This window comes from Labrus bergylta, chromosome 7 (assembly GCF_963930695.1).
Source record: "Labrus bergylta chromosome 7, fLabBer1.1, whole genome shotgun sequence".
NCBI lineage: Eukaryota > Metazoa > Chordata > Actinopteri > Labriformes > Labridae > Labrus > Labrus bergylta.
Window position 1 is genome coordinate 21,284,043 of NC_089201.1, and position 27,597 is coordinate 21,311,639.

The 27,597-nt window shown below is 41.4% G+C and overlaps 1 protein-coding gene across 4 annotated transcripts in view; it reads right to left on the bottom strand.

The window, feature by feature from the left end:
- Nucleotides 1–27,597, bottom strand: part of kcnq1.2 (potassium voltage-gated channel, KQT-like subfamily, member 1.2) — a 178,629-nt gene that overhangs the window by 116,214 nt on the left and 34,818 nt on the right. For 2 of the 4 annotated variants that reach the window (XM_065957004.1, XM_065957002.1), the window contains exons 13-14: nucleotides 26,506–26,559; nucleotides 25,628–25,745 (exon numbers count right to left, since the gene is read on the bottom strand). In XM_065957004.1, coding sequence (XP_065813076.1) covers nucleotides 25,628–25,745; nucleotides 26,506–26,559 — 172 coding nt within the window. Of the gene's footprint in view, nucleotides 1–23,592; nucleotides 23,662–25,627; nucleotides 25,746–26,505; nucleotides 26,560–27,597 lie in introns of all 4 variants that reach the window. The other 2 variants (XM_065957003.1, XM_029282868.2) reach the window with 2 other exon arrangements.

Genomic DNA, 27,597 nt, shown 5'->3' on the forward strand with positions numbered 1-27,597 from the left:
CAGTAGTCCTGCACAGCAGTGAGGTGTGAGAATGTGTAACTGAGTAAGTGTTAGAACACCGTGCATTTTGTTAATTTCTTTTGGCTCTGTTTTCTGACTTCTGTAAAATGGGAGAGAAGTTAAACATGAACTCACTACACTAAAAGTTAAAGGAACAATGCACAACATTTTACACATACATATAGTAGAAATCAAGTATATCCTCTGTGAATATCTCTCTGAGTCATGACTGTCTACAATGAGTGTGAAGCATAAGTCCCGCTGACTGTGTTGTTGTTGGAGCTTTGTTTACATCAGGTTACCATAGACGGGGCGGGGGGGGGGGGGGGGGGGGGGCTCCTCCCCTTGCTTATATACTGTACGCTGATAGAAAAGATGAATAACATACTCACTTCTTATTTGAATGTCCCTTCAGTGTTTTTATTTCAGAGTCATTCCGTGTCAATTTAGAGTGCTAACATTAGCCTGTTAACACAACAATGCAAAGGGTGACATCTACTGAATGAGAAAGTCGCACATTCTTTCTTTAAGCCAACACAATGATATCAGGAAAAGAGCTTAACTTGATGCGTAACAAAACATAAGTACTATTGGCCTTGTTGACATTATTTGGTACCATCTATCATTGTGTTACACTCTTTATAAAATACAATAAACAGGAGGATTGAAATAAAACAAATGTGGGACAGTAATGCACAGAAAATAAATATCTTTGTAGTTGAATAATGGTCTTAGTTGCAGTCAGGCAGTTAATGACATCCTCCTCATTAACCAGAGACGAGCTGTGCGTGAGCTAAGTGTCAATATCATCGGCCTTGGAAACAGCTCTCCTCTCCAGGTGGAGAGTTGAGCCAAGGTTGAGCTCGACTGAAGCCTAACAGGTTAGAACACATGGTCTCTTTTTAATGGTTTCGTGCAGCTGCAGAGAAAACAGATTCCATTTGGCCTGAGTCAAAGTGAAAAATTCCCAATGGCACATTTACATAGAGTTTGAGCAGAAAACAGCCGTCCACTGCAGATTTTTCTCCCTACGAGCTGCCTGACGAGAAACAACGGATAAAGTAGAAAAAAATGGAGCTCTAACTTTGCAACAGGATTTTGTACAAACTCAGAGGATATGGTCACTCAATAGAAAATGTGAAATAAACATTACATGCAGGTGTAGGCTCTTAAAAGTATAAAAGTGTTTGGAGCTTTTTTGACTTATTCAAGAACTTCTACGTCCTTTCCCTAACTCCTGGCACTATTTCCTGCAGGTACATAGTGAATACAGTCATAGGTGAGTAAGTTGGTCAGTGAGTCCGAGTTGGAGTCAGGGGCTCCCCAGCGAGCACTGCAGCTGTGCTACTGACAGATCGGTGCAGGGCAGCGTGCAGCCGGCCTCTCCAGACCCTGGCACATCAAAGCTCCCGGCCCCATAGCTAGCCCCCCTGTAGCTCCCCGGCGGGCCACTTCAAAAGAGTGAAGGGCGCATCGCAGATTCCCATCAAAGGGCCTTGACGTAGCACTCACCCACACAAGCGAGCCAGCCAAGGAGATATGATTAAAAGCACATTATTGGGGGGGAGCGCAGAGGAGAGGTTTAGCAGGAAAAGAAATGGAGGGAAAAGAAGATCAGGGACATGGGATCATACTTCACCTTTCTAACACACTCTCTTATTCTCATGATTCCTTTCTTTCTACAAACACGTAGCTCCAGGCAGCTTTTTGCCGATCAGGGTGAAAACACGGCAGAACTTGACGAGACTGAAGTGCCGTCCCCTCTTTCCCATAATCCCTTTCTTTTCCAAATATTTACTATGTTTCTTTCCTCCCTCCCTCCTCCCTCCTTCTCTATCCTCTCTTACCCTTGGAGGTCACGTCTCAGGTCATTTAATATAAGCCACTGGCTACACAGCCAATTCACACCTGAAATTGCCCGTCGGTAGCAGCGAGTGGCTTTGAATGGTGGCATTGTTGTCCCTGTGGGGGGCTCAGACAGCGGCACACCAGCCAGCGGCCACAATGGGAGCCTTAAGGCCTGGAATAATTTGACTAAACGCATGGGATTTGCAAGTGCGGATTATCACTGTTCAGCCACGCAACCATCCATCCAGCCAATCAACCCCCCACCAATCTCAGCACCAAAAGCAGCATTGTTTTTGGAAAGACTGCTAGCACGTCAGCTAAGCTACACACAAACCTTGTTGATACAGTGGTTACAATTAAACACCGGCTGGAGAACACACTTTTTACACATAGACTGGATTTATTGTTGAAAACCTTGAAATGTCATAATGTGGGTAATTTTCTGCTTAAGGCTGCACACGTGATGTAGTCAATATACGCTTCTCTTTAGCCATCCAAGACATGCATCTCAATTTCCATTCATTTCATGCCTTTCCTTACATCTTCTTGCAACTTTTATAGTATTTGCTGGCAAGGCTGGTGCTGCTGCTGTACCCATTTTTTTTTTTTTTTTTTTTTTTTTTTAGCCGCTCATGATAGCTCTGCTCCCATTATGCCGCCTCATTAGAGTAGATGTCCAAAACGTCAGAAGAATGTTTTATGGACTGTTGAGAAATCACTCTCCAGCACAAGTCACCCAGTGTTCTGCCACGCAAGGGAGGGGAGGGAGAGGAGAAGATAAGGGGTTTATATTCTTAAAGGATGGGGTGGAGGGAGCAGGGGGGGGGGGGGCAAGGCTGCCTTTAGAAGAGCTTAAATCCCAGTGTGGCGAATTAAATAGAATGCCCAGACAGAATTAGTTCCAAAGCAGACTGGGTCCCATTCTGTGAAACTCAACAATTAGACGGATTAAACGTAATAACTCAGCCTGCGCTGCCGCAGCTGCATTATGGTTAGGGGGTTGCTCTGTGTGCGTGTCTGCCTCCCTATGTGTGTGCGCACCACAGGGGGATTTACACTCATATATGAAAAGTGACAACGTGGAGAGAGAATTGTATAAACTTAGGGAAAGAGAGGTAAACCTAGTCTGAAACATTTGGAGGTTACACTTTTCATTCCACATATGCACTAGTTAACACTCTTGTGTGATGTTTTGTTGTGTATTGTGATTTGACTGGGTTAACTGCATGTGTCAAGGCTTAGCTCGTTGATGTTTCACTCCACATGTAAGGCTGAGTGCATGAAGGATCCAGGATGTTCCAAAAGAGGATGATGGTGAGACATTTAAGGAAAATCCAGACATCCTCAGACTTTTCTTGTCATTTTTTTGGAACAGCCATGCGAGTGGATGGAAAAGCTGTCAAATCACACTCTGCCTGTCCAAATATCACAAATGCTGCAGCTGAAGTCGCTGCTGTCTGACTGACAGGCTAACTGATCGACTAATGCAATTTTCACATATGTTCTCCTGAGATTTTATTTTTAAGGAACATCTCAGGCAGGCTGCCCCTGAAATCTTCCTGACCTGCTTGTTCACACATGCACCTCAGCTCACCTCAGTTTGCTGACTGACTCGGTTTTGACTGATTTCATCCCCCACCCCCCCATCCACCTGTCTGTGTAAAAGGCCCTTTGTCAACGACGAAGCCTAATTTGATCTGACGCACCCTACACATGTGGAACAGCTCAGCAGCTCACCACACTTCTAGCCCTTACACTGTGTGTGTGTGTGTGTGTGTGTGTGTGTGTGTGTGTGTGTGTGTGTGTGTGTGTGTGTGCATGAGCGAGTGTGTGTGTGTGTGTCAGAACAGACATCACAGAGAGGGAGCGAAGAGGGAAAGAAGTGAATCAAAGCGAAGTGCAAAAGCTCTGCTTCACCTCACACAAACTCAGGCCCTCATCACTTCTTCAGTCTCTCTAAGATCTGGCCCTCGCATCAACTCTTAAACAAAAAGATATAGAAAACTAAACTGACAACATAAGCTCACTCAGAAACACACAACAGAAATCATCCCTCAGGGAAATCTTGGCAACACTTCTATTGATAAAGCCAAGATTGTACACAGCAAAGTAAAAAACTGGGAAAAACCGAGTCGCCCATTTCCTTCCTGACACCCATTTCTCGACCTGAGTAGTGGCTGATTTTGTGTACATTCACAATACTAATGGGAACTTTAATATATTGATAATTATGGTTAAGAACATGGACTGTAAATGTTACATATTAAATATAAGCCTGAGTAATGTCACCCATCTGTCAGCCTCGTGCCTAACTATAGATAACTCTCATCGTTCAGAAAATCAAAACAAATGTTTTATAAACCCTCACAGCATAAATGGGTAGAAATATTATCCATCCATCCAGCGGAGGTGTTTAAGTGCAGCAACCGCAAAAATATATAAATAAAGAAATAAAAAATCAACAGCATGAATAGGTGAAATAAGTGTGATTTTCCCCCATCTCAATTTTTTTTAAATGTTTACCCCCAACAACAACTTGCACTAACACAATGATTAATGTGATCTAGGAACTTGGACAAAGCCAAAGCACAGCTGCCTTTCACGGGCCTATAAGAAGCAAGTCCTCCTCTTTCATATACACAGCAAACTATACCTCAACACCAGCAACCCTGTGAACTCTTTGCACTCATTGGGCCCAGTCAGTGTCTGAGGACCCTCCCCAATTTTAGGTGAAACAGAGCAGAGCTAGCAGAAAAAGCCCAGCAGCAGGGACAACAAGGCCTGTAGTGTAAGCTAGTCCAGATCTGTATGAAACCTGATCGACACACACACACACACACACAGACACACACACACACACACACACACACACACACACACACACACACACACACACACACACACACACACACACACAGTCGAGCTGGAGGAGACTGGGAGGGATCAGGACTGCTGTCAGTTCTGCCACCGTGTCAGACGTGCAGACATGTAAGAATATCTGAAGTGTAGCACTGAAGCGAGACATGGATGGATTTTGGTAACACAACAGGTTGTAAGACCGGTGGGGTGGAGACAGATTCCACTGCATGAGTGTGATGTGAATGCTATCTGATTACAAATGACAGAGTGAGATTTTATTGATGTTTCACAGAACTACACTTCACAGTTTAACCTTAAAGCTACAGTGACACATTTTTTTTGCTGGTTATGGAACAGACTGAAATGAATGCTGATGCCTCTATATGACTTGAAAAAAAAAAAAAAGTAGACTGTAAGCTATAGACCGGGTAGGTGTCAGCACCCGCTCAAAACAGTGGTTGTTTACATTTTCACAGAAGTCCTTTTCAGAGTGCCATTTTTTTGACAGCGCTGTAGTCATTTCATCTTTTTAAATTCATATTGATTCTGCAACAGGCTAATATTGGTGTACCAGCCTGTGAATTTACAGTGCATTACAGCATCATGAATGAATGGTGAGTTGAGAAACAGCGGGAGCTCAACATTAACGCAAACTCAGACTTGCATACACACATACACACACATACACACACACAGATCTGTTCTCTACCGCGAACTCTGCTGATCCCGTCTCGCCTCTGTAACACCTCTGTTACAACCTCCAAAGGCCGAACAGATTACCTCAGAGATATTCATAGTGTGGGCGTGATGTCACATGGGCGTATATATCGTGTCTTGAACGGGCAGTCTGAATAGAGCTAGCGAGTGTTACGTTTGACAGTTAAAATACATTCAGAATTTTGTTAGTTGCAGGATACTCCTTAACAGACAAATTGTCGACACAGCAATATATCAATGTCCTCACTCATGTGATACAATTTGTTTAATCGCTTTTTCGACAAATATCGATATTTCAATTACAAAAGAAAACATGGTGGCCTAAACACATTTCCTGGCCAGTTTGACTCACCGCGCCACTACTTCATGACTCCTCACGGCGGCGCTTATGACATGAATGAGTGTAACGTGAGCAGAAGTTAATTAGCCGAAGAAGAAGTTGAAAGCGGGATAAAAGAAGACGTAAGCGAGATAATGTCGGACAGTCGTGCAAGGAAGTTCAAGAGTGAAGTGTGATAAGAGGTAAAACTGACTGATATCTTGACGTGTCCTTATATGATTGTCTAGTAATCAATTAAATTGATCAATCATAGCAGAATTGCTGTGTCGTGACTTATCTTAGTAGAGGGCCACGTATCACAAGTTGTACCCTGAGTCTCCTGACCTGTACTTACTGTACACTCTATACATGTACTGGACAGGATCAGTAGGGAGGTACCGCCTTGTCCACAAGGGTTGCAAAGATCAACACAAAATGGTAGCTTTCACAAGATAGTACTATAACCTTATACTTATGACACACATGGAGTATTTTCAAATGTTATTCAGGGGGAAATGACTTTACATAATCTAGACGTAGCTGTGTGGTGTTTCTCTTTCCTCTCTCTTTCTCTCTCTCTGCCTCTTTCTCTCCCACAGGTCAGCCCAGCTTTGGCCCTCTCCTGTGTATTTAAAGTAATTGCTCATGGCAGTCAAGGTGTCTGCATAAGGGCCTGTCATAAGCAATCCACTGGCATGAGTAGGGGCCTTGTGCATGAAGCTAATCCAGTCAGTGAAGCCAAATGGACGGACGGAGGGGGTTAAGAAGTTGTTCAACAGAAACTTGGAAAGAAAAAATGGGGGGGGGGAGGTTGTGTTGGTTTTTTAATCCTCTCAAAGTAACATGAAAGTGGAGCCGAGGCGTTCATATCACAATGAAAATGATTATTTCTCTTTTAAACCGCTACGCTGTTTTTGAAAAGGGGGTTCCTGTAACCACACGTGGCAAAGTGAATTCAGATTTTTTTCATTTCTGCTTTGTAGTTTTGTCATGAGACTTCCTTAGAAAAAAATTCCTGTACATGTTAAAGCAACTTTTGATCAATTCTTGTTATTATTTCCCATATTTCCTGTTTCTGTTGTGTCTAATGATAAGGTGTCTCAGGATGTAAAGAAAGTGAAGCTCTGTCTTTTGGCTTTAATTTGGTTATGTTCTGGCCTTTCATCATTGTTTTTACCGCTTTATCACTGGTATTTATAGTGCCTTATATAGCATTGTACAGATTTTTATTCATTGATGTCTCGCAATTAATTTTAACCGTTGTACTAATTTAGTGTTAACAATTTCAATCCATCATTTTGCATTTCTGATCATGTTTGAATTTTGTTGCTGAAGCACTCTGGGCTGCATGTTTTGTATGAAAGGAGCTACATAGATAAAGTTGGGCTGAGTTGATCAGAAGACAGTCAGAAGTAGTTCTCTTTTTTTTTTGTTGCACATGAGAACAGCTCTGTGTATTTGCTTTCACACTGTGCGGGCTGTTTGCTGAAGGCCTTCGACACACACAGAAATTCCTCACCCACCTACCCCACCGCCTGTTCTGTAGCATGTTCAGTGACTCACACACAGACAGAAAGACAGACAGACAGAAACTCAGAGGCCGAGACCAAGTGTCGACCCTCTCTGGGGCATGGCGACTCTGGTCAGACAGAGCAATAAGACGTGGAGCCCCCCGGCCCCTGCAGCCAGACTGGAGAGGAGACGACTTAAGGTCCTAAGTGTTTGGGAAACAGGCCCATCAATGTCAAAGCCTTTTATTGCTTTGGCTTCCTATTGCTTTTCCCTGCTTGGGGGTGAGTATGAATGTACTCCCAAGCGAAGGCAGAGAGGGATGGGTTCATCTTTCATCAATCATAACCTTAGCAATTAAGAAAGCACACATGAGGAATGACTGAACATTTCAAGAAAAGGGCTCAGGGGTTGTTTTGAAATGGGCTGTGAGTGACCTTGTTGTTTTTAAGCAAAAATAATGTGATTGAAATGTTTTTTTTTGTTCTTTTGCTATTTTTGAATAATAACCCATTTTCTAGGGTATAAGATACTTTGATAAATAAAAGAATCATTGGAATGGCATTTCAGGGCCGAAGCTGCAGGATAATGTTAGGGAAAGAAACAAAAACAATCTCAAAAGTTAGAGTGATAAAAGCACACAAAAACAAACAAATGTTTTCTTGATACATAAAGGAGTAGTTTTTCTCATTGAATGTATTTATGACTTTAGAACAAAAATAAAATGGACAGCTAAACTGCTGAAATGAAGCCTCAGATTACATTATGGACAATCATTTTAACCCTATCATTACCATGGTGATAAATGATTACACTGACATCTCATCTCATCAACAGGGCACAATTTATATACAAATAACCGAATGCTAAATTGATGGAAACTCTGGGCTTATAAAGTCATATTTACCAATAAAATACAAGCAAACAGCAATGTCTGCTTTCTTGTCCAAACATGTTTTTATAGAGCTACTGAGAAACTCAGATACTCAGTGGGAGGGGGGGGGGGGGAATTGGGAATAGTTGGTCTAAACCCAAAGCTAATAATTTTATAAGCTCCGACTCACATTCTGCACAAATTGTTTCAGTGTTGATATTCGTGATCTGCTTTTTTTTTTCTACAATATGTTGTCCACATGGTGCACAGAGAAGTTTCTCTCAAGGAAACAAAAAAATCCCTCATAGTCAGTCGTAGACGGATGTAGCACCCAGGATGGAGCGAGCGTACAGGTGCTGCCGGATCTGGCACCTGACAGACAGCTTGTTTTACTGCTCTGACATCCTCGTGAGATGATTCCTTGCACGCACGCACGCACGCACGCACGCACGCACGCACGCACGCACGCACGCACGCACGCACGCACGCACACACACACACTGCGCTCCTCTTGCCCTCGTCATTCCTCTCAAACATGAGGGGAATCCGCTCGGCCCCCTTCTACCTCCACTCACAGATATTTTCCTGAAAAACCTTTTTCGCTCCAATCCTATATACCTGGAGTTTGTGCACAAATGCTGAGATATGTTCAAGGGAGAACATCTGGGGACTCTTTACTCCATCAGAGTTATTGTGGAAAAATGCAGCACAGAGTCAGTGGTGTGAAACAGCACTGAGATCTCACTGCTGCAGGGTTATTCTAGTACACTGGCCTGGATTCAGGCTTTAAATAACAGCTCTCCAGCTGAAGTTTTCTAGCCTGGAGTGTTACTTTTCTTCTCTTTTTTTCTGACAAATGGTTTAATATGGAATGACAGATTGATCAGACAACCGTTGTGTGACCTGGAGGAAGCATAACGTCTTCACTGGAAAGTTCAAAACCAACCTATTCACCAAAAGACAACATCGAGAGTAATCAGGTTTTTTATTGAGGGGGAAAAGTACGCCAAAAATGTTGAATTGCACTTACTGTAGTACAAATTTGAAAAAGTGTAGCTTGAGATAATGTGTTTAGTGTACATTTTTTGCTATAACTCATGAACTTATTCTTTATTAATAAATATTTTCTATGACAAAAGACTGATTGTTTAGTTTAGTTTTCTCTCTTCTCAGGAAGCTGTCACTGACTCCAACAATGTTGTTTCCCTCGTAAAAGAGGGAGGATGGCTATTGAGTTTGTTATCTGATGGGAGGCTAGGAGGTTCAGTGTGTGTGTGTGTGTGTGTGTGCGTGCGTGCGCGCGTGCGTGCGCGCGTGCGTGCGTGCGTGCGTGCGTGCGTGTGCGCGCGTGTGTGTGCGTGTGTGTGTGTGTGTAAAACATCGTAGGGGGTGCTGCCTGCTTGTCGCCAAGTCTGTCCTGAAACCCAGTGAGCCAAACTGCCGCAGGAAGAATCTTTGCCCCCGTGTACTACAATATCCTGTTTGGACTCAAGCTGCTCTCCCCCACTCCTGCACACACGCTCAGACACACACTCTTAGTCTGCTCATACATCACATTCAAGTGCCCGCCGCCTCAAATTTTGTTTTTGTTGCTTTTGTGCACTCACTTCTGCAGCGCTGCTCTGCAGATTATGTGAGGCTGCAAGGGCTTTCAATCTGAAGCACTGTTTTAGGGTGTAAAGAGGCAAGTGTGTGTGTGTGTGTGTGTGTGTGTGTGTGTGTGTGTGTGTGTGTGTGTGTGTGTAGGTGGGGTGCACAGTGGGGGGCTGAATTATAGTTCAGCAGTATAAATATGGTGCCTGTAGAAATCACATGTCAAACAAAGTGTAAAAGCATTTGGATTACTGAGAGGAAAGTACCGTGCTCGGTTTGAATGTGTGAAACTGTTCATGTTTATACAGAATTGTGTGTGTGTGTGTGTGTGTGTGTGTGTGTGTGCGCATGTACAATGAAAAAAGGCGCTCATGCATGCATACACTCACACACACTTGTACTAGGTATTAAGACAATAGGGGGGCAGGGGTTCACTGTGCTGCAGCCCCCCCCCAAGCTTTCCATTCATCTGCAGTGTCTATTTAAGCAGCCTATGTATCATTCTGCATACAATCACAGCAAGAGAGGAAAGGTCGAGTGAACATCAGCCGCTTACGGGATCTGCTGCTTCCCGTAAGCAGCCGATAAAATTTACACAAAAAAAAAAAAAAAAAAAAACCTCTGGCCCAGAGGCAGATACCTCACTTCCCAACAGAGCACGCTGCATTTCCTGAAACTGACAACTGCTAGGACTTGTACATGGGCCAGGCTGGGTAAGCGAGAGAGAGAGAGCGAGAGAGAGAGAGAGAGAGAGAGAGACAGAGAGAGAGAGAGTGAGTGAGTGAGTGAGTGAGTGAGAGAGAGAGAAAGAGAGAAAGAGAGAGAGCGAGAGAGAGAGAGAGAGAGAGAGAGAGAGAGAGAGAGAAAAGGGAATGAGAAGGAGGAGAAAGAGAAAGAGAAAGAGAAAAATATTTAGAGAAAGGGCTACTTGACCTAGAGAACAGTCTGGAAAAACGTTGTAAATACTGGAATATGAAGCTTGCAAATTCAAGGAAGCCCATACAAACATATAACCTAGTAGCATTTTTATCAGTCTGTTACCACAACCAAGACAGCTCGTCTCTGCTCAAAGATAAAAGTGGCCTGCTCAGATTACTTATCTGGAACCAAACTGTTATCAACCGTGCTGGGACTGGCTCATCACTGCGATTTTGTTAGCAAGTAAAAAAAAAAAAAACAGACAAATCAACTGAACAACTGAAGAACCCAGCTTTGACAGAGCAGGGAAAGTTTGTCTCGGTTAATTTGTTTTAAAGCATATTAATCTTTAATCTTCATTCATCCTGAAGAACATAAAAACGAGATGGAAACACAACGATTTGCAGACAGAATAGAATGAGAGGAGTAGTAGTGGTGATTGTGTCCATGGTTTTGGTAGTGGGCACACCAGGCTGCAGATACCAAATCCATGCACTCTGACAAGGATATTTCCACTTGAACTCAACCCTACACTTACTGTTTCCTTCTTTTTCTCTGTGGAAATCCAGCAAAGGGAGAAATATTCAATCTACACTCAAATATATATTGAAAAAAATGAGGAACCAGAGATTGTGGTCCTGTCTTTCAGTAAGAAGAGGTGAAGGCAGAAAGGTGGAGTGATGTTGCTTCAGCACAGCCTGCTGGTCACAGAGGGGACTGTCATACACTCTCCCGCTCCCCTCCTCCACACCACAGAACTGCTGACGTTTGGCTTTTTAACACGGCAACAGTTCTGTCCAATGTCACTTCTTTATCACTAACAAATCAAACAGTTCACTTAGCAGACGCTTTTATCAACACGGATTAAAATGTTTGCATATGATCATTTTAAAATGTGACTGAACACAAGAGTCAAGAAAGTTCTACTGGACTTTGTCAAGAACACACTTGGTGTGCTTTATAGTGTAACTACAGGATTGAAAACCCTTTGTTTGGAATACTTTTCACCTCCGGCAGTTTTATCCTATTTATTTCAGATTTATGATATTTGTAGTAATTATTTCTCATCCTAATGTAACGACTGTACCACAAACATTACCCCTCCATCTCCCTGTTAGTATGTTTACATTTGAATATGTTTTAAATTTAATATTTTCTCAAGTCTTTAACATTTTTGTTATACAATATGTTAGGCTTTTATTTTTAACTGCTGTGAATAATTCCTGGATCTCCATATTTTTTTTTTTTTTTTTTACAGAGTTAAGGTTTTCCTGCTGTGTATTTATTTCTCTGATGCTGTCTCGCTTTGACGACCTGAATACACCTGATGAAACTGAAACTGTTACACTAAAATGTTCCAGTGTAAGATCAAATAATGAAGTCAATAATAAAGTACAATTCATCTACAAACATTCTGATTATAATTTCTCAACTTCAAAATAAAATTAGTGTAAAACAATCTCAATTTTTTTTTAACAGTTCTGAAAAATAAAATAAAATGTGATTATCATATATATATAGTTTGAATATATATATGTATATATATACATATATATATATAGTTTCCCTCAGGATCAATAAAGTATCTATCTATCACGACTGAAACTATCATCAATAGAAACAGGGTTTAAGATTTCCTGGTCCAGAGGATCTTTTTCAAATAAACGAGATGCCTGCTCTGCACAAAGACTTACTAAAGGCCTAGCAGCTCTGATACGACTGTTTAAAGGGCATTAAAGGACGTTTAATTTCACTACATCTCTCCTGTTCTTTCCTGCAATCACAGTGAATATAATGACTCAGAATGAACCGAGTAAAAAAAAAAAAATCATGTTTATAGGACTGCCCTTAAATAAATAATCCATCTCACAGAAAATATAACCAGACAAGATCCTTAATCCCTGTGTGAATTATTTGACCGTTTTTGATACATTATTGATTAAATATTGTCACTGTACTCAAATCATACATCCAGCTGTTTCTTTTTTCAGTGTGAGTCGTGATCTTTGATGTTTCAGTTTACTCCTCCTCCACATTCTGATTCAGCTTGTAACAGTAGATGAATGACTCTGCCTTGCAGTTTGGTTATATACAATATAAACAATACTTTATTATGTAATAGTGAAACAACACTTTTCAACACATGCTGTTGAAGTCTTTATTTTATTTTCACTGTAACTGATACAGTTTTTTTATATTTACCAAATGTGTTGATTCTATTATACTTTTGTCATGTGTTTTTTTACATGGCAATCTTAAATCCAAAAATGCTTTGGTCTGGATGATTTCATATTGTAGTCCACGTTCATTTTCTTTAACTTCAGCTGAATTTACATCTTGATTTAAAGATGTGGGGTAAAAAATATATATAAATGTCATTATTAAATTATTTTTTGACGCTGCTTCTTTTACATTATTGGTATATGTGTACTCTCTGAGTCTTTAGTAAAGCAGCCAGTCAATTTTTGTTCACACAAACACTCAATAAACTCTATTCAAATGAACCAAAGCATGAGACCCAAAACTAACTTTACCCTTATCAGCCGTCTTATAAGGCCACAAACTGCTAGTTCAAAGAGGATATTTTATCTAATTTTACCCATTTTAACTTTTTTCCATGGGCTGAATCTGAGACAGCCTGCAACACACACACACACACACACACACACACACACACACACACACACACACACACACACACACACACACACACACACACACACACACACACACACACAAAAAAACTCTCCCTCACACACACACCTAATGACTTCCGTTTTACAAGAAAAAGATAAAACACAGTCATAAAATTACAGTAGTGAGCTGGAAAAGACTTTACAGCACATATACACTTGCAGTATAAAGAGACTAGCCTTTCAGCACTAAAAGAGACTTATTAAGAGAGTTATTAGTCCCTGCCATGTTCCCTGGGGGGTCCTTCATTATGAACTGGGCTCTATGCTCACAGCAGTGCAAGGGGGAGAAGAGTGTGTTTCTGTGTGTGTGTGTGTGTGTGTGTGTGTGTGTGTGTGTGTGTGTGTGTGTGTGTGTGTGTGTGTGTGTGTGTGTGTGTGTGTGTGTGTGTGTGTGATCTGACGCATGGCCAAGATTGACCTGTCCCCTTTCTATGATTTAAAGCTTTTCTGTCACTCAGCGGCTTTAAAGACTCAGGCTGCAGAGGCATTTTGAAGTCTGACTTATTACCCACAGACTGCCTCTTTATCTGTAAGTACTGTGAATATAAAAATACACTGGAACATAACAACATTTTTTTTTTTTTCTTGTAATGTATTGTCTATCTTTTTCTTCGAACAGCCAAGATGTCATGTTCAAGATAAACTCATTTAATCAGAAATGACAACCACACAAACACTGTGGTAGCGTTTCTCTACGAAGCAAAGACAGGAACAAATTCCTGAGTACTGTCTGTGGTGGAACTTTAAAATGTGTGCATGTGGGTGTCCCCAATTACACTCGTGAAATCTGGTGAGGGTGGTGTGATAGAGGCAGCACGTGGGTGACTGTCTGTTGCCTTCCCCTTTCTTCCTAGAGTTCAAAAAAAAGTTCTCAGGTTGACAGTTTCACAGAAATCAGACACTTTTCATTCTGAGAAGTCACATTCAAACAAACTCCTCCAAGTTCAAGCTACTTAAAGAGGAAGAGTCTCAAAACAGAAATGCTGATTTGTACCAAAAATTTGCGACTAGGCAACTCGGAACTGTTGCATTGTTTCAGTCATGATATTTTATAGCAAGTGTAAAACCAGGGATTAGACACTTTTCATAAACACAGACACCGTTTTTCTAAAAGTCCATTTTTGGGATTTTTTTTGCCCCAGTTTTAGAGACAGGACGGTCACGGGATAGGGCCAGAAATCGGGGGGGAGAGAGAGAGAGAGAGAGAGAGAGAGAGAGCGGAAGACGAGATGTGGGAAAGGAGCATCAGGTCAAGGCTGCCCGCTTATGAGGACCACGCCTCCAAAAATGGGTCGCATGCACCAACCACCAGGCCTCTCAAAGAGATGTTTATAATGCAAATTACTACTGGAGACCCTTTTTCCCAGTCATACAGACAAATCATTTGGGAGAGTGAGACCAATCATAATTTGATAACATTAATTTTAAATATATTCTCATAATTGTGTCTTCACTTCCTATATACAAATCCAGTAATCATTAGCTTCATTTTTCTAGATGCCATCCATGCAAGCTAGCTCGCCATTTATGACCATTTATACACCATTTTTACCCACAAGACAACAAGATCGCAAACCAAATGAGTCTTTTAAGCAGTTGTGTGACTTGAAATCACAGAAAAGAACACACAAGATAACAACACAATCATTGACTAACACCCCACCACACACACACACACACACACACACACACACAGGCACACGCACACCAAACTAAGTGTCTGAATTTATTCACTCCCAATACATCCGCAGTTAGGAAAAATAAAAATAGGACAAGTCAAAAATGAAATCAACTTTTTAGAGTTCAATACTTCAAGAGACTTTTCAAGACTTGCAGATACCCTGTAGTACAAATAGAGTTACAAGTGTTGAAATACCTTTACATCAAGTCTAATATAAACCGGCAGTGAAGTTATTCACCGTGTGGAGCTTTACTTCGAGAGTTGATTTTCAATTCTAAAATTGGGTGTTAAATGAATATTTTAATGCAATTCAAGCCGACCGATATACCTTTATGTTCACACTATATTAATAACCATCCTCTTTCTATCTAAAATAAAGTGAGGGGAAATTTTAGACCAATCACACCTCCTAAGAAAATACACCCAAACCCTTCAACCTCGGAGGGATTGAAGCATGTGTCCTTGATGAAATGCCAGGCAGCAAATTTGAGCCAATTCTTCTTTGCTGACCCAGACCAACCTTAGCTCAGACATACACAGAGGTGTTCATTCAGACAGATGGGGTCGGCACATAGCCAGGGTGGAGGACACAAGGACGCACACAAACGCATCCGCCGTGTTTTTACGTTTTCCCCTGCAGTCAAAGCGCGGGGCATAGTCAACCCTTCTCCTCTCCAGCAGGTGAACGCCCTAGTACATCCCTGCTCCTGCGTGTAAGAGGGGAGAAACCGCAGGGCCCCACAGACGAGCTCCATCAACAGGCCCTTTATTCATCTTCGAGGCCCGGAACACTGGGCTCTCAGAGGCCGCTCGGGCACCTGGCCGCAGATGGACGCAACATCAAGAGACTGGGCGGTGGAAGCACCGGCTGCCACACCTGAATAAACCCCCCTGGCCCACATCAAACTGCACGGCTGGTGTGTTTGAAAACCTGAGAGCATGAAAAGCCCAGAGAGGGAGGCAGGAAAAGAAAAACGGTGGACATGAGAGATGTGGAGGGCTGCAGGATTAGGATTGGCTGTACAAACAGGCCACTCAGGTGCTGCTGCAGACTACTGTTTTTACTAAGAGGAGAGAAGAAGAAAGTGAGCCCTGCACAGGAGGAGGAGAGAAACACACTGAAAGACGACAAAGTGTATTTATACAGGTGCCCTTGGTATTGGTGCAGGGAGGGAGACACACCTCTAAGAGACAGGGGAGCATCAAGAGCAGGTCTGGGCCACCCTCCAAGAGAAACGGGCCTCACTTTGATTTCTCCAGTCAGAGTACGAGTTGTCAGGATGGGACTACTGTGATGTCAACTGGACAACACATAAGGTCATGGTCATTTTAACTGAGGTGTTTAAACAATATAACTAGAACTACAACAACCACTGTGACTAATTCTACAATAACAACCCCTCCTACAACTACAATACTACAATCAATACTACCACAGTGCTGCAGGTACTGTTTATGACTTGAGATAGCTTGTCTTGATTGTTTTATGTCCTTTGTTTTACAACTCATATACAAACTTTTAACAACTACTACTACTACAATTAGAACTATTACAACATGTACAGTAACAACTACTACTAGTACACTTACAACCACTGGGTTTAATACAAACACATCTACTACTACACTACTACAGCAACAACTAATCCACTAAAAACTGCATTTATCACAACTACTACAACTTTAAAACTTACTAGAATATCACAGTAACAACTACTACTACTGTAATAATGACCATTATGACTTCTACTACTACTACTACTACTACTACTACTACTACTACTACTACTAATATAATAACGACCATTATGACTTCTACTACTACTACTACTACTACTACTACTACTACTACTACTACTAATATAATAACGACCATTATGACTTCTACTACTACTACTACTACTACTACCACGATCCCTCAGTGTTCTGGATGCTTCTCACAACATTCATGGCAAGAAAGGATTTACTTCCTTTTAGCTATTTTAGGATCTGTTTCATGCACACTGAGTTCACTCAGTTCACTCAGAATTACAGCCCTGCAGTTGTATGCCTCATTCAACCAGTCATGTTGTACCTTATCAGTGTTCACCACAAAATTATAGTGTAACTGTGGTTGGGACATGTTTGTGTTTTCCATGTTTGTTTTGAATTAGGGAACAATTTTGGATTTAATTGAATAGTTACTGACTTGCTGCGAACAAATGTTACTACCATTAATGAAAATCTCAACTTCTTTTGAATGGATCTGTGATTCTTAAGAGTTATAATTGTTTCCCAGCCTTATGAATAGATGTGTTTTTGTTTCTAGGCCGCCAACTTCCCCTTTGGAAAAAAATTACAATTACTCATAAAGAGGGAAACACTTTTAAATGAGCAGCCGACCAGAGTTTCAAATCAGTTTGTTTCATTTTGCTCATTTAGTATCGACATAAATATCCTCAGGCTACTTTAATTTGACTTTCATTAACAGGGGACTAATAGTTTAACTTTACATAATAATGTAGGTTCTTTGATAACTTGTGTAATTACCCTCAGTGTTAAAAAGCTGCAATCTGAGAAGACAAACATAATGAAATGAAAACATTTCAAGCAGCTGAAAAAAAAAAAAAAGTGCTGCAAGAAGCAATTTCATTTTGAAGGTAACTAACAAAAACACGTATTATTATTAATGTAGAGTTATTGTTAACAGCACTCAGGTCTTATTAAAACAAGCGCTAATGTTTGTTTTTGTATCGCTTAGCCCTGAAACAAACGACAAAGTAGCTGTGACATCACAGCGTTGCTTAGGGAGTCATGTTTTCAAAACAGCAATTTCCTGTGTTAATTTTCTTTGTTCATTATCATTTTTCTTCAAATGTTTGCATTTGGTATAAACCAGTGATACTCAACCCGAGGCTCTCCAGCCACATTTGGGACTAGTTGTGGCTCTTTTAGGTCCTGCTTGGAAAAAAAAAGAAGAAATATTTTAGGAAAGAAAGAGGTTTTTTGATTGTGGCTCTTGCAGAAATATTTTTTGGTCAATGTGGCTCTTAAGTCTAACGAGGCTGAGTATCACTGGAATAGACACTTATACCTCAGACACAAGAGGATGGGAGGGAACTGAGATAAGTAAACCAGATTTGTCAAGATCTTTAGATACACTGCTGACGCTAACCAAACACACGCATACAAGGTAAACAAGTGAAAAACCATTCTGTGTATTTCTTCTCTGTCGACACAAATGGTTCCAAGACTCAGCTCACTTCTATGTATAGAGTCGAGGCCGTTTAAGAAGAACTACCACAAAGGTGCTGATATTGTTTCAAACTACTGCACTGAAGCCAGTCAGTGATCTCGATGCAGCAGTTAAGAGATTACACTGGTGAGGGAATCTTGTTTTATTTGGTCGTGTCTGATATTTATGAGGAAGTTCCTTGACAAGTCTTTGATTTTTTGTGTGGAAAAAAGGCCGTATAAGTGTCCAAGCCACTGATGGCCAGTCGCTCGCCATTAAACCCTCCCTGAACCCCAACAGCACTGAGGGGGAGTGAAAGCAGCACAAGAGCCTTCATTAATGCACGATGACCATGAGTGAACCCCACTAATTAATTCATAAAACAGCTGTTTATTACCCTGGGTGTGACATGTCTATCGCCACAGAAGGCCAGCTGATTCTTTTTTTAGGTGCTGGTGTGAGAATATGCTGCAGGAATCAAAAACATCTCTGCAGTGTAGTAAAAAAAATATAACAGCACAGCATCTTCATGTCTCTACAGTATACAGAGTGTGATTTATATTAGTGTGCTCTGAGAACTGTTCAATTTGACTAATGTTTCAAATGTTAATCTATAAAACATACAACAATAATAATGTCTTAAAAGAAACCTTGTGACGTTTATTAGAGTGGAAAATGATCCAGCACTATTTATTTTCCATTTCATGCTATAAGGGGTTTAGCTATATCTTAGTTTTTAATGACATAAAACATGATTATTTTCTATGATGTAGGTTGTTAATGAACTAGTTGGAGTTTGGGAGTCATAAACCTTCATGTAAAAATTTATCAAAGTGCAGGTTAAACCTCATCTGCACAGTTCGTAGCAACATCACAGGCTCCCTTGCTGAAAAGAGTAGAAGCATGCGGCTGCACTGTTCATCATGGTTCAGACGACCAACTTAGGGTGACCAAACATCCAGATGTGACCGGGTCTGTCCAGTTTTTTAAGCTCCGTGTCCAAAGTCCCCATTGTCCAAATTTTAGGAAACGTTGGAACGTTGGAAACGCGACATACAAAGCCATATCAAAATGAGCAAACAGAAATGGTGGGTACAGGCCGGAAGTAGCACTGTTACGATCTACTTCAGTGAAGCATACATACAACGGTGACAACCAATTTTAACGAGCACCTTCACTAACACCTTGTATGATCAGTGCAGGTCACCCATATGGGGATCGATACACGGGGGATTGTGCTCAAATTAAAGTATCCAGATTTTGGAGATCTGAAAATATGGTCACCCTATCCCAAGTCAAACTGTACCTTTGTGGCTAAAATGCACAATCAACTGCAAGTCAAAGTACAGTTTGAGTAGAAAGTAATCATCAATTAAATTAGCTCTTCTTTTCACCCAGGAAACTTAAAAGACAACAAATTTAGTGGATAATAGACAAGTTGACTTAAAGTCTGTCAGCAAGGATACTTACAGAGAGGATTTTACTACCATACTAGTTCCCCATGCTTTTAACTACATAGAACTGTACAGCCAGATTGCATGAAGCATTTAAGATGGTTTAAATTGGCTCAATTAAACGTATTCTAAAATGACCACGCGAGTAAAGAGTGGAGTTCAGCTGCCACATGAAAACCTGAGAGTTTTTCTGTCAATGAGATTAACTACTGAATCCCTGCAGGCACAACTCCAGAATATGATCAGTGTGCATGTGGCTGTTTTACTGCTCCAAGACTATTTTCTGTCTTTTTTTCTGCTCTAGAAATTGGAAGAAAGTCAAGAAACCAGGGCGAATTTGTTCTTTTCTTTCACTATCTTTTCATAAAGCAGCAGCAGCCGCACAGGCCACGGATCTTACCCCGTCCGTTTGTCTGTGTGCATAAGACTGTGTGCATTTGTGTCTGCTGCATATGCCCAAAGTGGGGCCCTGAGTCTGGTTTGTCATTCTAATACTTGGCAGTAAAGCCAAAAATATTAAAAAGGATTTATTGGATATGTTCACATTACACTCACTGTTGAATCTCACATAAAGCCTCATAAAATAACATCTTGGTCAGCACATGTTCTGGAGCACAGAGTTGAATAAAAGAGGGTAAAAGCGGCCGTGGAGAAGGGTTTGGATTTATATCACAAACATCTTTCAAAGTGACAATTCTCAAGGTTTAAAAAGACTCTTGTGACAGAAACCGTGAATGCATTTTATTCCTCCTAACCAAATACCATATGTTTGAAACACCCCTCTGTGCCATCAATATGAGAGTACAGTGCAGGAGACAGGCGTACAGAGGCCGCGCAGACAAAAAGTCAATTTGTTCAGAGCTCTGCACAAAAGACGCCAGTTGCTCAGCAGAGAGAGGCCCCTACTTGAAGAGGACAGGACCGTGATGCATGTGTCTCTGCCTGCGACCCCCTCCTGTGGCGCTGCGGTGGCTTTTCATTGTTTATCTCCGGCTAGCTTGTAAGAGGGGAACTAATTAAGAGCTGCCTGCAGGTGGCCCATGCAGGCTTTTACAGGTCTGAGAGGAGGAGGAGGAGGAGGGAGGAGAAGCTGGACACACCCGGCAGGAGGAAGGGGCGACTGCCTCAGGTCACAAGATGGCAGAAACTACTGAACCAGGAGAGGTTTTTTTCTCCCCCCGTTTTTGGTGTCTTCTGGGAAAATAGAGAGGAAGAGAGGTGATTCACTTATGCAAGGAACTGTGGGAGAATAGGGGTATTACAACAGGCTGAGTATATAACAGATAGCACACAATCGATACAATCGCCTAAACAAGGCCTTCCTCTGTTTGTGGCCTAAGAAGTTTAATGAGAAACATTTAGTCATTCTCTAAGAGGGTAAATGTCAATCTTCTGCGCGGAGCATTTCATATCAGCGAGCCTGGCGGTGGTTTGTAATGGATTCAGTTGGCAGTCAACCGGTAAATCATAGAACGTTTCATCCTCACACACACACACACACAACAAAGGAAAAAAATCATAGCAAAATCAGTCTTTGTTTATACAGAGGCAAGTAAACAAATAGTAGAAGTGGTGTTTACAGTAACAAGGAAAGAACTATGTTGACATTGGTGGAACAAGTGTTTGTGCTTTTTTACTATTTTCTCTTTTGAAATATTTTAGAAAATCCAACAAACCATAAGCTGGTATTAAATACACAAACACAGCAATTAAAAAAAGATGACTCAGAGAAGGAAAGTTTGCTTGTGTGTGTGTGTGTGTGTGTGTGTGTTTGTGTACAGTAGGTGTGCGTGTATGTTTTGAGTTCAGGGGAGCAAAAGAGATGATTGCGTGCGGACACTGCCCTCCACCACTTCCTCTTCAGAAGCCCAGAGACGTCACAGCCAGCTGTACTGATGCCTCTCTCTCTCTCTCTCTCTCTCACACCACACACACAAACACATGTGGAGGGCAGTCTGCTACTGCAAAGTAAAAGCAAACAGAATAACGTTCCAGCCCATGCTGTCACAGAGATACAGGCGATAAAAGAAATATAAAAATAAAAGAAAAGAAAAGAAAAGATCAGCACTTTTGTCAAAGTGACATTCAGGCTGGGGTTAATGGAGGAACTGCAAATCTGAAAAACTGACATAGTGTGTGTGCGTGCAAGTTGCCTCAAGCAGCATGGGTGGATGTGGTAACTGTCCGCTGAAATCAAGATAAGGATGCCAAATGACAGTGCTGTCCCTGGTGGCGTGACACCACAGGCAAAACAAACCAGCTGTTATGGGAAAGCACCCAGCATGGCCCAAATCTCAGCTAGGCCGTTAGAGCGGAGTTGTGGGCACAGAAGCCGTGCAAAGTATACAAATAGACACTGAGTGTCTGCAGCTGGAAGACTTGCTCACACACACACACACACACACACACACACACTGGCATTTACAGCCAGTGGTCCCACACCCTCAAGAGCATGCAACCATGCCAAACACATGCACTACAAAGTTTAATTAAAAAACTGTTTTCCATGAGAGCAAAATAAAAAAGTTTACATTTTTTAACATGATTCCGGGGGCACGCAGTTTCAAACTACCGGCAGAAAAAGGGACCACATGCTGCAGCTGTGATTTACTGATTTAGATACAAACCTGCATAATGTAATTCCCTGGATAGTAGACTTACAAAAAGGTTATATTTATCATCATAACAACATGGAGAAGATTCCACTTAAACATACACAGGGCTGCTTTTTGGCGTATTATACATTTATGTTTTATGCATACTATAAAAGAGAAGTGCCATCTTGTGTTTGGAAAACAGCGTCTGTCCTAGACATGGCGAGTGCGTTTTTTTTTCAGTATGTTCCTTGCTTAACAAGCTCATACCTGAACATTTTTATAGAGTTCTCATTGCCACTTAAGGGGCACTTTGGGTCTCACGGTCTCTGACGGTAATAAGCATGGCAGATGGTGGGTCGGAGATGTAACGTACCATCTTCCAACTATGCAAACCATTTTTTCCTGCCATCGGGGTTCACTTTCAAATGTCCATACACTAACACACCTCTAATCTATTCATGCCCTCCTTGTCTCACTTTGTCATACTGTTGATGATGTGCAGAGAGTCACAATAACATAGTTGAGAGATTCAATAAAAAATAAACATCCAGTTTAAAGGAGCAATGTGTTAGATATCTACTGAATTAAATAATAAAATCACCTTACTGTGTCATCAGACATGAAGGTAACATGCTATGTTGAAGTGCTGGTTTCTCTGACAACAATGCAGCAGCCAGTATGTCCTCCTTCTATGTTTTCATTCTGATCCTGAATGATCTTTGATCTTATTTGTTTTGACCAGAGAAGGTAGGTGGTTTTAAGGCACCCTCACATGGCCGTGTTGGTTGCCCCCTGGTTTGCCAGGCAAACAGCAAGCCAACAGGTGTTGCAGCGATGGAAGTAGGCAAGCGAGCTGTCATGGCAATCCGCCTGCAACATCGACTCTAGAGGGGAGGGGGTGGGGGGAGAGACAGCTCTTTCCAATGTTTTGAATTTTTGATACAGTACCAGCCCCCCGCAACCCCGTACGAGGAAAGCGGCATAGATAATGGATGGATATGGTACGTTTTTTTATCCAGATACCTTAATTTCAAAGACAACCATACCTGGGTTAAAATAAAGAAATCCTGATTCTAACAGACATTTAATCCTGAAATATGAGAAACCAAAGTCATATTTTTCCGAAGTTGCAGAGCTTGTCCGTATAAAATGGTTAAAGTTTTGAGTTTTTAGCAGTGGCTTTATGGTTTCTGTGTTGTCAGTTCACATGATCTATGGTCAGCAGACGAGATCAGTGAGGATGGAAGGATGGAGATTGAGAAAAAGAGAAAAAGGGAAATAGAAGAAGAAAAGTGAGAGAGCCGGTACAGTACCTTGTGGAATTCAAATGCTGTGCAGAGAAAGAGTCCTGGACCGATGCCACGAAGGGGCAGGTCAAAAAACTGCAAGAGAGAAAACGTGTCTGCTGCTCATAAGTCTCACTTTACTGCTAAAAATGATTGTCTTCATATTTTTATTAGAATAAAGAGACTTGGTGACCCTCTGAAGGTGAAGAGCATTCTATCATCTTTCAGATATTTTGATCTAAACCTGGAAATCAAGGGGGGGAAACCGAGGGGGGAAACCGAGTCCGTAGCGACCCTACATGGTAAGGACTCTGTGTTCCCCCGAACAAAAGGTGGACTATACTTTTTTTGTCTTCAAGAGTGTAAGGAGAGGAGAAAGTAGAAGGAATGGGACAAGCTGAAAACTAGAGACTCAATCGACTGAGGGACCGGAGGAACAAGGATGCAGGACTTCAACATGCAGTTATTAACAACATCTATGAAACACGTCTGAAATAAAAGGATAAATAAACACACATGCAAGTTTAGTAACAAAAAGGCACTTTTTGAATGAAAGACAGACAGAATAGCTTTTAGCTTTTAAATTTTAAAGTATTGACAACTCCAAGCAATAAGATTGAAACATAATAATTGAAACTACCATTAAAATATAAGGATTGTTAAGAAAGTTTCCACAAAAACGAATAAAACTAAATCTGTTAATCCAAATGAACTGAAATACACAAAACTCGCATTACAAACAAAGTAGAGCCCCACCAATTAATCGGCCAGCCGATAATATCGGCCGATATTAGCATACCCAGTGACTATCGGTATCGGCTAATTTCATGGCTGAAATTTCTAGATTTATTCACAAGTCAAATAGCATTTCATTTGAGTTTCATTGTATTAAACTAGCAGTTCTCTTTCTTGCTGTCAGCAGCAGAGTGTGTTATTTAGATTACAACAAACATTATCACTCTACGAAGTGTCAAGCAGTGACACATGTACATGCACAATTTCTTTCCAGTTGAATCACCATCTTGTCTTCCGAATACTATCTTATCCACAAATGTTTGATAACTGAATTTGGGGCATCAACACAAGAAATGGGTTTATCGGCTGATATTTGGTATCCGATTTTTTTCTCCCCACAAATTCCCTATCGGTCAGGCCCTAATACAAAGACCCAATACAAATATTAAAAGTACAGAAAGACATTATGTCACTTAATGTTTAGTTTTAGGAACATTAAGCTGTCACTGTGTTGGATGTTTATAATGGATTAACAACTTCTGTAGCCAAGCCCGCTGTAGCATTTAAGGTAATTTAAAGCCAATAATCTATTGAAACATCATTCCTGCATTTATTCCTGTGGGACTTTCTATTACCTGCTTATCTGAAAGAAAAGATGCGGCCTCAAATGAAAAGCAACCCTAGCAGTCTAAATTAGCCTGTTTACATGTTGTCAGTGCAAAGTCTTTTCACTCTGCTTCTATGTGAACACCTCTAAACACAGACTATTGTGTAAACTTTTGAAAAAAAAAACTCACAGTGCCAGTATTTTGGTCTGGTGAAAAGAATCATGAGTTAAAATATAAATAATGGGGATTTCATTGCTTTTAGAGTTGTCATTAACATGCTCTGCTGCAGCACGTTAGGAGGAAAAAAACCATTGAAACTCATTCACAATTCACACACTAACCAGCAGCAGCTGATTCTCAATCCAATGAGGGCATGTAGCGACAAGCCATCCGGTACCTTAACATGTCCAACAACCCATTGAGAGGGATTTCTTTGACATTTCCCTCTAGACTAAAGGGATAATCCCCTTTATAACTCTGTGTACCTGATATGGCCTGGGCCCTCGAGAGTCTCTTTAACCCTCGAGAGAGTTCAACAAAACAGCTTCATTTAGAGAGCGGCTAGAGGGGCTCTCTAGTCTCACAAAGGGCCTCTAGGCAGAATGACGAGGAGGCAAATCAGTATTATATGGATGAGAGAATGGAGGTCAGTGCAGGGTGATGGACTGGAGAGCGATGGAGGCTCCAGAGAGGAGAGAGGGGACATGTTCAGGACTTACTGAGTTTTGGCGTTCAGCACGGGCTGGGGCATGTCCTCGCTCATGTAGTCCAGCTCATCTGTTATGCTGTTAGCACGGGAGAAGCTGATGGAGGTGCTGTGATCAAGATTCTTCCTGACTGCAGAAGACAGACAATTTGGAGACAATTGTTAGTGCAATCGTATCAAATGACGAGCTGTCTAAATGTATAATAGGTCTGCTTCATTTATACATGAGATGGTTGTTTTTTTACTAATCAATGTTTATGTGAGTGAACAAAGTGGTAGTTGGCAGTGAGAAGGAATACGAGCATAAAGACTACGATATGAAAGAGGGATTCAGTTCTCATTGCACAGAGTCAGGTCAAGACAAATGGAAAAAGTACGGAAGCCCTGAGAGGCTGAGAATCAAAAAAAAACTCTTGTGATTAGTTGTCCAAATTTAAATAGCTTGCTCTCTTATGTTTATGTCTCAGTTTATGTCCCTGAATGTGTGGGGGAAAGGTTTGCCCTGTTTGAACTCGTGTCTGTTGATCGTTGCACAATGTGCATTGAGAACAAAGGCAATCTATTGTATTCTATTGCTTTATATTTTTACTGCTCAAAAAAATGTAAAAAGTAATTCAGACAATGATCCAACATAAATGAATCTCCCGCTAAAACATTTTTTTTCAGCTTGTTTTGCAGATAGACAAATATGTTTTAAGGAACTTAGAAAATAAAAACAATATTGAGAACAGCTTTAGAAAATGAATCACAAGATTTTTTTCACCCTTCCCACCCATGGTTTCTATATTAAGGGGATCAATGGCAAAGTAAACAGACTGACGCTGAGCGCACAATGTATTCAATAGTAAGTACGAGTTATCTGAAGGGAGACTAAAAGAAGCAGAAAGATACCTGGAGATCCAGGGCAGCTCAGAGTAAAAGATGACCAAGAATGCTGAGGAGGGCCTGATGCCATCGGAAAAAAAAACAGAAAGAAAGAAAGAAAGACAGAAATCACTGAATTCAATTATATTACTCTTAAAAGATGCTGAATGTCTATTTCAGCTATAGAAAAGTTTTCAGTATAAAAAAAAAAAAAAAAAGTCTTTTGACTGTTTATGCGAGGAAACAGAGACTGCAGTGCTGGCATTCAATGGTTCAGCCGGCTGGCTGCTGTTTCTGCTAAAAACAACAGCAAAGAATAACATGTGTAGCCGGGTCTTGACCTGCAGTCAGACTGTCAACGTCTGAGTTTGACAAGTCTCTCCTCCAAACCACCAGGCCTCCATTGTGATAAAGAATGGAGGCAAATCTGTGTCCAGGAACAGAATGAACCAGTCCAATTCAAGCTAAACCCATTCATCCTCTCTTGTATTCCATCACTGAGTTTGTTTGACTTCGTCCAATCCGGAAGGAAGCACATACAGGGATTGAGAGAAAGAGAAACGTGAGAGAGGGAAGGGGGTAAAACGAGGTCCAGCAAGAGCCATCTTTAGCCTCAACTGCAGACAACAACTGGCTTATCAGCTACATATACAGAAAAAACAAATATGTAGTTTATCTGATGCATCAGTGCAAACGTGCTTGGTCGGGGGAGAGAGAGAGAGAAACAGTACAAGTCCGATAGAGGTGGAGAGAGAAAGAGAGGGAGGGAAGGGGGGGGCTCCATTGAGAGATTCTCACAGACAGAGAGGTGGGTGAAGCCAGACAGATAAGTGGAGCGATAAGCCGAACACTGACTAAATCAAACAATGGGCAGTTTATTTCTGACCACTGGAGCTCCACAATGGCTGCTTATCACCTCCACATCCCTCCTGTCTCCCTCTCATTTTTTGTCCCAGTCGAGGTCCCCACGGTTCCCTCGGCCCCTGTCCATTCGTACCCAGGCCAGCCCTGTTCCTCACCCGTGGTGTTGGCAGGGCACCCAGTAAAGAAAACAGGCCAGGACAGCTCATGACCAGAGTCTGAGTCTCTGTGCTTGGCTCTGGTTTGGTCCGGTTGGGG